This window comes from Amblyomma americanum, chromosome 5, assembly GCF_052857255.1.
Source record: "Amblyomma americanum isolate KBUSLIRL-KWMA chromosome 5, ASM5285725v1, whole genome shotgun sequence".
NCBI lineage: Eukaryota > Metazoa > Arthropoda > Arachnida > Ixodida > Ixodidae > Amblyomma > Amblyomma americanum.
The window spans coordinates 52,145,077-52,156,697 of NC_135501.1; the positions used below are offsets into that span (position 1 = coordinate 52,145,077).

General features: G+C 46.1%; 1 protein-coding gene across 2 annotated transcripts in view; it reads left to right on the forward strand.

Moving 5' to 3' along the window:
• Positions 1-9,268, forward strand: part of LOC144132429 (uncharacterized) — a 79,570-nt gene extending 70,302 nt beyond the window's left edge. Inside the window, exon 9 of one of the 2 annotated variants that reach the window (XM_077664834.1) lies at positions 6,656-9,268. In XM_077664834.1, the coding sequence (XP_077520960.1) occupies positions 6,656-6,880 (225 nt within the window). In that variant the 3' untranslated portion in view covers positions 6,881-9,268. The remainder of the gene's footprint in view (positions 1-6,655) is intronic. The other variant, XM_077664833.1, reaches the window with a different exon arrangement.
• Positions 9,269-11,621: the final 2,353 nt, after the last annotated feature.

Genomic DNA, 11,621 nt, shown 5'->3' on the forward strand with positions numbered 1-11,621 from the left:
TTCACTCCTTCTTTTAACTTTCAATCCCGTGCATTCCTTCCCCCTTTCCTTTTTCAACTTATGCCTCATGGCACACTTCTCGAATAAAAAAAAAAGACTGCTTGCCTGCTAAGCCGCCTCATGATGTCGGCTGTGTGCACAGGATAAACGAGGATGATGCGTGCCGGTGTGTGGCCACTTCTTTTCACAGTGCACTCAATTTAAGACGGCCCTGCTCTTAATAGTCTTCCCCTGGTCTTCCGGCCGAGGTAAGTCTCAAAGCTATCTTCACTAGTGGCTACGCTGAAGTACTGAACGGTGTCTTCGCTGCCGGTCCGCTGGGAAGGCTGTACCGGTTCGTCAACGAGGTCGAAGAGGAAACTTTCAAAGCTCGTCAAATTCCCAAGGAATATCCAGATCTATCACAGTATGACGGAAAGCGGCGTCCCTGCAGTACACACTCAAAAGCACCGAAAAAAAAGAGTCCTGTTGCGTTCCACATGGACGCGCTTCGTCGTAAAAAAAGGAAAAAAAAACTCAGCAGTCATGCAAGCATTACGTAACCAGTGTACAGGCCGAAATCGTGTTTAAAACAACGCGGTGTGTTTCGCGGCAGGCGGATGCGACGGGGGGGGGGGGGGGTGAAAAGTAGGCTTCATGTCTCTATTAATATTGCTATCAAGCCACCGTGGTACACCAGTGGTTATGGCGCTCGGCTGCTGCCCCGAAAGACGTGGTTTCAATCCCGGCCGTGACGGTTGCATTTTCTATGCAGGCAAAATACAAGAGGCCTGCGTACTGTTCAATGTCGGTGTACATTGAAGCATCCCAGGGGGTCGAATTATACGGAGCACTCCACTGCGGCGTCGCGAAGCCTGAGTCGCTTTCGACTGTTAAGCCCCTTAAAACTATTTTGTCATCGCAGGTGCAGCACTAGCAAATGTGGGCTGCACACGAGCAAAACCAAAACTGCGCGGCGGGAAAGAGTGCTAGCAGTGCCTACCAATGCGGGTCACATACCGGCGCCTGGTCACTGGCTCTCTTAACAGTGCGCAAGCCAGAGCGGGTGGAGAGCACGTGAAACGATCGCCAGGCACTCCGGCGCCCTGGTTTTCGTTTCGCCGATGTACGGCTCTAAATGTTTTTGGGATGCGCCGGCGACAACAATGGAATTTTAGATATTCTAAAAGCTGATAAGATAATGCTTACGTTGAGCTGCAAACCTTTCAGTAAATGTGGGACCCAAATGTAACAGGTAAATGGGCAAATATTTAATATTGGTAAGTTACCCAGCTAGTTAACAAGGCTTAGCTGTTTTGTGATGTACACTTCTAGTCACAATGCTATGCCGGAGAAAGCGCTCATCTACCTCAAAAGCCACAATTTAAAAAAATGCTGTCTTAGATAAAACACTATGTACTTACTCTGGCGGAGAGAGGGTAGGCAGATTTCTTCTTGACGATGATCCATAACACCGCGACAGACGGGACAAAGAAGAGGAGACACAACACACAGCGCTGACTCACAACTAAAACGTTTATTGGCTGCCAGCCAGTATAAATACTGGCCTGGTGGCCGGGAAAAAAATACAAGCACGCTTGACTTGCGTGATATCAAAACATCGCCAGTTCATCAGGCACGTGTCAACATACAAGATTCATCAGTGCAAAATATCACCCCTACAGCAGGCACGAGTTTTCATTCACAATCAAAGTAGCGGTTTTCCTTATCCGACAAGGCTACAGAGGGAGTGCTGATACACTGATCTGAAGTCCTAGGAGTGCTGATACACTGATCTGAAGTCCTAGCTATCAGGTGGGCTTCTATTATTTCCCTAGTTAGCGAGTCGCGGTTCTTACCTAATACAGAGCATTCCTTGTAAAGGGGAAAACAAGTTTTTGAGTCGTCGTTGTCTTCCTCGTCATCGTCATCTTCGTTGTCTTTGCAGTCTCTGCAATGTTTTGCCACGTGGCCTGTGATAGCGACACGAGAGACATTATATTGGTGCTCCTTTAATCTTTCGTTAACACATCGGCCAGTTTGGCCGATGTAACATTTGCCACATGACAGAGGTAGAGAGTAGATGACCCCTTCCCGGCAAGGCACGAATTGTTTCGCGTGCCTTATAAAGCAGCTGCGTGTTCCCTTCCTACTTGTAGGATAAGGAAAACCGCTACCTTGATTGTGAATGAAAACTCGTGCCTGCTGTAGGGATGATATTTTGCATTGATGACTCTTGTATGTTGACACGTGCCTGATGAACTGGCGATGTTTTGATATCACGCAAGTCAAGCGTGCTTGTATTTTTTTCCCAGCCACCAGGCCAGTATTTATACTGGCTGGCAGCCAATAAACGTTTTAGTTGTGAGTCAGCGCTGTGTGTTGTCTCCTCTTCTTTGTCCCGTCTGTCGCGCTGTTATGGATCATCGTCAGCACCAACTCGCCCAACAACTGGTTTTGTTATTCTTCTTGACACTCCAAAAGTGAGCAGGTGACCTGAAAGCCCCAGGGTCCTCGTAAACGTTAAGACAAGAGGACTTGTCTTCGTCTGGGAGAGTTTTCATTTCTTGAAGACGCAAGGCCAGATGATATCTTAAAACAGACAGAATGAACAAGGGATGTATTGAAGAATGGTGCTTTGTTGAGCTAGTCGGTACACGTTCATCAGGTAAAAGCCCAGCGTGACTGAGACGGGACGAAGGGAATAGCGCTGTGTCTGTCTGCTTTCTTCCCCCGGCCTCAGTCACGCTGTGCCTTTGCCTAACGAACAAGGGAGTTTAACTAGGTCCGCCCACCCAGTCTTACCATGTCACCTGTCGCAGCTCCCCATGTGTGTATTCCTTTCTAGTGAGCTGCATATCTCTTTCACTGTTCTGTTTTTTCAAGGTCAAATGGTTATTTTTGACTGCCATTATGCCTGGACACGACTCACTCTCGCCATCCCAACGCCCTCCCAACTTCATGCCTGCTCCCCTTCACCGGGCCTTCCACCACAGAGTTAAGGCCATGTTTAAACCCTGTCAAAAATGAATGCTTTGCCTTGATGAAAATAATTCCTCTTGTATGCTTTTCCTTCCCTTGTTTACTTTGTGTCTGTTCTGTATAGCCTTGATAGATAATTGGAAGAGCCTTTACTCCCTGGATACCTCAGCAGTCATTCAAGCATTGAGTAACTAGGGTATATACCAACAACGTGTTTAGAAACAAAGCGGGGATTCGCGGCAGGCGGATCCGACTGGAGGTGAAAAGTAGGCTTAGCACCCATAGGAATAGGTGGAAGAAATAGCTTTCACAGCAGTTTTCTGATTTCGCAGTACAACTATGATGCTGTTCCGTCATGAAGAATAACCAAGTTAATCCTAGAACAGGTTGTGAAAGTGCGAAACATAATATCGAAAGCAATGCATCTTCATAAAACACCGCGTTGAGCGCACTTGAGGCTGATTCCTTGCGAGGGGTACGGGGCGGCTATAGGAACACCTGTAAATAAAACATTCAGAAATATTATTTTTCGTTTTGCAGAGTACCCATAGAGCCGGCTGATTGCTAACAGTTGGCGATTTTTTTGAAGAAGAGTAAGAAAGTATGCCACATCATGTAGAAGCTATGTTTTGAAAACGCCCCTGTAAATGTGTGTTCTCTTGCCGCGCAGGCTACATTCCCTCGCGAATGCTTCCCTTCAAACGATAGCAAGGTTTCCATTTAGGACCATCCTCAAACAGCACCTTAAACGAATTGCTTACAGTAGCAGACGACTAGCACCCTGATCGCCCACATAGGCGGCGTTGGCGGACGCTATCACCGGAGGCGGGCCGAGGATACCGTCAGCGCCGCCGTCTGCTACAGTGCGTGGTTCTCTTTCGTTTGCTTGCTATGGCTTTTGAGAACTACCTTTAAAACGAAAGCTCTACCATATGCAGACGTCAATCTCCGTGTCGGTGCGATCCTTGTCCTTGACTAACCTTGATAAACCGGCGTAGCAACAGCATCCCTTAAAACTACGCATAACAGGGGGTATACCATGGATGGCCGCGACGGTTCACCATAGTGGCCTTTCCACCATAGTGGCATGACATGTGACTTTGACCTTGGCAATATCGAAAATTTGACCCGGGCCAGCTCCCAAATCTAATTTTCGCTGATTTGGACTAAAACTGATGTCCAGCCATAATTCAGCGTTTCTGACACGATGACAACCTCCAAATGTGGCCAGTGTCATTTCCGAAAAATTTTCACGGGCAACCCTCGAAATTTGTCTTTAGCCGATTTTGGCCCAAATCGATGACTAAATAATGCCCAACCGTCCGTTACGCTCTTCAACTCGGTAGGAAAAAAAATCTTTCTGCACGATTGGACTCAAACCACAATCCTTCCGTTCAGCAGCCGAAGGGGCTAACGACTAAGCTACTTACTGCCAACGCATATGTATTTCTCCTTGTCTAGGACGCTTGAGAGTCTATGTGGAAAGACGTCGAATAAGACGGATGCCTCCCAAACGTCCTCCAGTGTCTCCAGCATTTAAGATTCACAAAACAATTGTGTACTTAATTAACATCTTAACCACACATCAGTGACACAAGCAGCAACACCGTGCCTAAGGCTTTCGCCTCAGCGTACTTTAAGTCAACAAAGTGCCCCCTATGAATATTTTCTCGAACTTTGGGGACAACCTTTGTTCCACCTTGCCTTTATTTGTCTAGGTTGCCTAGTTTGAACAACTGGACTGAACAGTGGCGAATTATTTGTGTTTATGCTCCTGTAAAGCAGCGTGACAGAAGGCTATTTTTCCGGTTTCTAGTCGACCATTTGTGCACGAATCGTAAATTTATGTGTTGTGGCGATTGCAACTGTGTTTCTACGAATGAATGTCAAGCAGTGCTAGTTAAGCATTATGACCCTGGTGATCAAGTAGAACGTTTTTGCGGGCAAGTTGGTTCATTGCAGAAAAAGGTTCGTACTGCGCGGATTAGACACGACAGGAGAACAGGAACAAACACGACAGCACAGGCGCAGACTTCCAAATGTTTATTTGAGATCGAAAGGCAAACGCTATATAAAGGATTAACCTCAGCGCATAACCATCATTGTCATTCACACATGTCCTGATTAAAATCTAGACCACAATGATCACATTGCTACGTTGCAGAAGGGCCGATAAACCACAGAGCACTCAGTCCGCATGCCCCCAGACGCTCCATGTCATGAAAATGACAAAAAGTAAGGAACCTAACAAACAACCTGAGTAAAGGGGGTGAAAAATAACGCGAAATGACAATGCAGGTGATCCAAGAGACAAGAGTAAAAAAAAAGTATTTAAACGAGACAAAATCATTGTGTTACATATGGAATAAAAACCTTGCATGAGATTTTTGAAACAGCAAAGAACACGAGTGAACGTGAAAATTAAAACCAGGTAAAAGAGTGGAATGAGGTACGGAAAACAAGCCTAACATGGACGGCAACAAAGAACATGTGTAAAGCTCAGCAAAAAACCTGAGAAAACAAATTTCCGGCCTTGAGGTACATATATCCAAGAACAAAATTAGGACAGAAATGCATCAATTATATGTGGCCTTCTAAAAACGTAATTTCACTCAGTGAAAGCCATATAGACGGAGAGCGGACACATTTTGCACCATTTCTTACGATGTTATAGGCTTCCACCACCTCTCTTTTTGTCTTATATCTCGATTTAAAATAAACGTTAGTGTTGCGCAAAACTGGCTTGCAAGGTACTTTATTCTTGCCGTTACCCTTCCCTTTAAATTGTTACAATGAAGTGCCAGATGACCTCCCATATTGTTCTTCACTGCCAAGTTATGTTCGTGTGCCCGTTCATTAAAACACCTACCAGTCTGCCCAATGTAAACTCTACCACATGTGAGGAGAATTTTGTAAATAGGCCTGAATCGCACATTGTGAACTTCTTTTCGTGATTGATGTAGCATTTTGCCCTGGTTCTCTTTTCTGTCGATAGCAAAGGGCAGACGCTGCTCAGCTTGATAGGTGTCGAGAAAACTACACTGACATCATATCGGTTCGCCGCTTGTTTGATGTTGTGGGATACCCGGTGTATGTAAGGCATCGCCTGCAGTGGCTTTTCCTTGTCTTTTTCATTCTTTTTACGGCCTTTAACCTTCTGTAATAGGCTTTCACACGCTGCTGTGATGAGGTGGGGTGGATAACGAGCTGCGCGAAAACGTTGAACTTGCTCACTAAAGCTTTCTTCTAATTTGTAGTTGCATGCTTTTTCTAGGGCACACTGCCAGACTAAGATTACGTTTTCATGTTTTACAAGTTAACAATGTGTTGCCTGTGTTGTCGTGTTTGTTCCTGTTCTCCTTTCGTGTCTAATTCCTGCATTACTAACCTTTTTTATGCAATGAACCAACTAGCCCGCAAGAACGTTCTAATTCGTCATATTTCTTCTACCCTCGGCTCTGTTCTGTGTGCGCAGACGAAGTGCGATGCTGTGTTGACATGCGTGAACCTCATCGCTGTGACCACCAGTCAGTCCCGTGTCCTGGCGTACTGCTTGAAACGCAAGATAGTGCCGCAGCAAATACGAGTCTTCTTCGGACAACTAGAACCATCATAGGGCCACCTAAAGGGAATGTGCAAGGTGCGGAAATCAGAGTACTGGAAACATGCGAGGCTCTATTCTGACTAGCTGCAGGCTTCACTTCAACAGGAGTTTGAAGCTATCGTCGCAGCTACCAGGTATGCGGACTACAGAAGGCTGGTAGCGTATGCCACAGAATTCCTCTGGCAGCAAGCGAGACTGGTCCTTCCACAAAGGCCTAGCGGCTCTCAGGCTGCTAACACGGTCACCGCCCTTGATGGTGTTGTGCTACCTAGAGATGTACAGAAGATCCTACAAAAAGGCCCCAATTTCTACTAGCCTCCCATCAAGCGCTGTCACCTGGTTGCTGTCGTGCGACAAGTCTGGCAGCGTCTTCCTGAAAGTCATCGGGAACGAGCCATCGGCGACGGAACGGACTGCCTTCAGCGCTATGTAAGTCACCTACCTGCTAAAAAAAACACCTATCAAAAAAGCATTCAACTATTGGAACGAAAATGACCTGACCATCATCCAGTCTGACAAAGAAGGCGGTTTTGTCGTCTCACCTATCGGTGCGTTTGACAAAGAGGCCATGGAAGCAATAACAAAAAGCTCGAAGCCAGCAAAATTCATTCCAAAGAAACAGAAAGGGTTTGCACTCAAGCTTCTGCAGAGCATGAACCTTGAAACTTTAGCCAAGAAAGTAAAGAAGAAAGAAACTGGTAGTCTGCATGTATTCTTCAGAGGGAAAACCAGAAACTGGAGAGTCCTCTACGAGCCATCGTTTCCGAAAAAAAAATTTGGCAAAGGACGACAGGGGACTATCTACAGCGTAGTCTGGAAGTGATAGTTGGAAAAGACCCGTTTCTCGTTCGAAGCTCAAGTGAAGTAGTGGCGTACTTGGACCAAAGCTTGCTGAAAGCCTCTACTGGTTTCTCTGTTGACATTCAAGACCTTTTTTATTCTTTACCACTTGATGGCCTGTTTGATGCAATCCGCCAAAAAGTACAAGAAAGTGGGGAAATAGGCTTTCAGAATAAGGCAGGGGCCAGCACAGAACATTTTCTTTAGCTGTTAAAATTTTACTTTAGCTCCACTATCATTGAATTTAAAGGCAAACATTTTCTGCAGAAAGCCGGAATTTGCATAGGGTCGTCTGTAGCCTCTGTCCTATGTGATATTTACTTGTCAGCGGTTGACCATCGCATTCAAGAAGGATTGTCCAATGACAAAGTTTTACGTGTTTTCCAGTATGTTGATGATTACCTAGTTATACTTAACTTGTCCCAAAAAGATAACGTTCATGAGATGGTGACAGACATTTTAGGAATATTTGAGAGCTCCTCCCAGGGCTTAATCTTCAACCACGAGTTAGCTAACGACAACAGAATGAAATACCCTGATCTTACTCTCGAATTTGCCTCTCAACACATATGCTGGTGTTACATTCCGAGAACCAAAACGAACGCACTACCTTTTGGAAGCGCACTTTCTAAACACGTAAAACGTGGCAACGTAATCTTAGCCTGCCAGTCTGCGCTAGAAAAATCATGCAACCACAAATTAGAAGAAAGCTTCAGCCAGCAAGTTCAACGTTTTCGCGCAGCTCCTCACCTCCCCACCACCTCCGCCCCACCTCATCACCGCAGCGTGTGAAAGCCTGTTATAGAAGCTTAACGGCCCGGCAGGTGATGCCTTACATACACAGGGAATCCCACAGCATCAAAAAGTGGCGGATCGATATGGTCTCAGGATGGTTTTTTCGGCACCGATCAAGCTGAGCAGCGTCTGCCCTTTGCTGTCGACAGAAAAGAGAACCAGGCCGCAATGCTCTATCAATCACTGAAAGAAGTTCACAAAGTGCGATTCGGGTGGTTTACAAAATTTCCCTTACATGCGGTAGAGATTACATGTGGCGGACTGGTAGGTGTTTCAATGAACGGGCACGAGAACATAACTTGGCAGTGAAGAACAATATGGGAGGTCATCTGGCACATCATTGTAAGAACTGTAAAGGGAAGGGTAAAGGCAAGAATAAAGTACCTTGCAAGCCAGTTAAGCGCAACACTAAGTTTTGTTTAAATCGAGAGATAAGACACAAAGGGAGGTGGTTTAAGCCTATCACATCGTAAAAAATGGTTAAAAATGTGTCAGCACGCCGTGTATTTTGCTTTGACTGATTGAAATTGCGTTTTTATAAGGCCACATATAATTGTTTCATTTCTGTCCTAAATTTGTTTATGGATGTATGTACCTCAAGGCTGGAAATTTATATTTATTAGGTTTTATGCTCACCTTTACAATTGTTTTTTGTTGCCGTCCATGTCATGCTTGTTTTCCGTTCCTCATTCCACTCTTTTACCCGGTTTTAATTTTCACCTTTACTCGTGTTTTTTGTTGTTGCCATGCTCTCATGCCGGCTTTTACAAATGTCACACCATGATTTTGTCTCGTTTTCATAGTTTTTTACTCTTGTTGTCTCTTGGATCACATGCATTTTCATTTCGCGTATTTTTCACCCTCTTTGCTCAGGCTGATGGTTAGGTTTTTACTTTTTTAATTTTCTTGACATGGATCGTCTTGGGACATGCTGAGTGCTCTGTGACTTATCGGCCCTTATGCAACTTAACAATTTGATCAATGTGGTCTAGATTTTAATCAGGACTTGTGTGAATGACAATGATGGTTATACGCCAAGGTTCACTCCTTATATAGCGTTTGCTTTTCGGTCTCGAATAAACAGTTGAAAGTCTGCGCCTGTGTCGTCGTGTTTGTTCCTGTTCTCCTGTCGTCTCTAATTCGCGGAGTAATAACCTTTTTTCTACCCTAGTGCTGCTTTACTTACTGATTTTACATGCGAATACAACCTGCTTGATATTGGACAAGATAAAGGACAAAACATTCATTTTACTCATTTTCAGTGCTCGTCTATGCTGGGCTTGTCAGGATTTTGCGGTTTAGCAGACATGTTGGCTAGCGTCTTTGGTTACTGTTTGCGGCTTATATTCTTCAGTGATCACTGCATGGTGCATCATCAGATATTGAGGTACAGTCGGCGCATATTTCATCCTTGATGGGCGCTGTGTAAGTTGAATAGCTGCCTGATCTCAGATGAAATCTTCAAACATGCTGTATCTACTTCCTTGAAGGACACATGATCACGCGGTGATATCTTAGTTTTGGAAGAATGGAACTTATTTATACAAAAAACTTGCCTATTGAAGCCTCTGCAAGAATCGCGTTTTCCAAGAGACATCTCCTTCGAGAGCTCGTCCGTATTCTTGTTAAACTACATGAGTTATATAGGATTAGCCCAGGTGCCTATGAAGAAGATATCATATTGTAAAAGCAGAACTTCAACAGTTTTAAACCGAAAGACGCAAGGGGGTATTGATTTGGCAGCGCCGTGTACACATCGTAACCGTACCGCTACGTATTTGCAGTTGCTACTCAGCCGCACGGCTGCCCTCCCGCTCGGATTCCCGTTCCTGCTCGTGGCGAACGTCTGCAACTGCCGAACTACAGCCGTGCTGCTGTCAAGCGCCTCCAAGATTCATCGTCCTTCTTCGCCCGACCCAGCGGTGGACTGTGACGGCGCAGGAGCCACAGCAGAACGAACAGCAGATAAACCCCATCGCTTGTCCAGGAAGCCATTTGGCAGCAGCGGCAGCGCCGTGCACACATCGTAACCGTACCGCTACGTATTTGCAGTTGCTACTCAGCCGCACGGCTGCCCTCCCACTCGGATTCCCTTTCCTGCTCGTGGCGAACGTCTGCAACTGCCGAACTACAGCCGTGCAGCTGTCAAGCGCCTCCAAGATTCATCGTCCTTCTTCGCCCGACCCAGCGGTGGACTGTGACTGCGCAGGCGCCACAGCAGAACGAACAGCAGATAAACCCCGTCGCTTGTCCAGGAAGCCATTTGGCAGCAGCGGCAGCGCCGTGCACACATCGTAACCGTACCGCTACGTATTTGCAGTTGCTACTCAGCCGCACGGCTGCCCTCCCACTCGGATTCCCTTTCCTGCTCGTGGCGAACGTCTGCAACTGCCGAACTACAGCCGTGCAGCTGTCAAGCGCCTCCAAGATTCATCGTCCTTCTTCGCCCGACCCAGCGGTGGACTGTGACTGCGCAGGCGCCACAGCAGAACGAACAGCAGATAAACCCCGTCGCTTGTCCAGGAAGCCATTTGGCAGCAGCGGCAGCGCCGTGTACACATCGTAACCGTACCGCTACGTATTTGCAGGTAAATGCTCTAATTCATTTTCCTTAATTATTCTTGATTTACACGGTTTCCGCTGCTGCTGCTGCCCCAGATGCAATTGTTCATACTAGTTCCATATGTGCTTTGCGAACCTGTAATGTGAAACCAGGACGCTGCTAGTGCAATGTCTGACAAATGCCCTTCGTGTGAAAAGGACATTGCCGCTAAAGAAACGAATGTGAAGTGCGCTGAATGTGAACACAGATACCACTTCGGTAAATGCGCCGGATTAACAGAAAAATCCTACAAAGGCAAAAATGATGCTGCTAGAAAAGCTTGGCGTTGTCAGGCATGCCGCGCTGAGCAGCGTTCTGGTTCTGGTTCTGGTGAAGAAGGTGCTTCTGACACTGATATGAGGGTTATTCTTATGTCCATCAAACAAAGTCTTGAATGCCTACCTGCCCTGAAAGAAACGGTTCAGAAAATGGAACAAGCCATCACTTTTATGTCTGGTAAGTTCGATGAATTTGAAAAGAAAATAGACCAGCAAGACACCGAGATAAAGGCACTGAAATCGAGAGTCGCAGAGCTAGAACAGGTGGATGATAGTAATGGAGTCGTACAAGCGCAACTCCAGCAAGAACTGCGTGAGCTCGAGTTCAGAAGTCGACGTCAAAACCTGGAAGTGCATGGAATTGCAGCGGTACCGAATGAGGATCTAATTGCTTCATTAAATACCGTTGCAGATAAACTTGAGGTCCCACACATCACGCCATGTGATGTTGTTTCCGTCCACCGGCTGCCTTCTAAACCAGATAGTGTTCCCGGTATAATAGCTCGATTTGCAAGGCAGACGACGAGGAACGCGTGGTTGG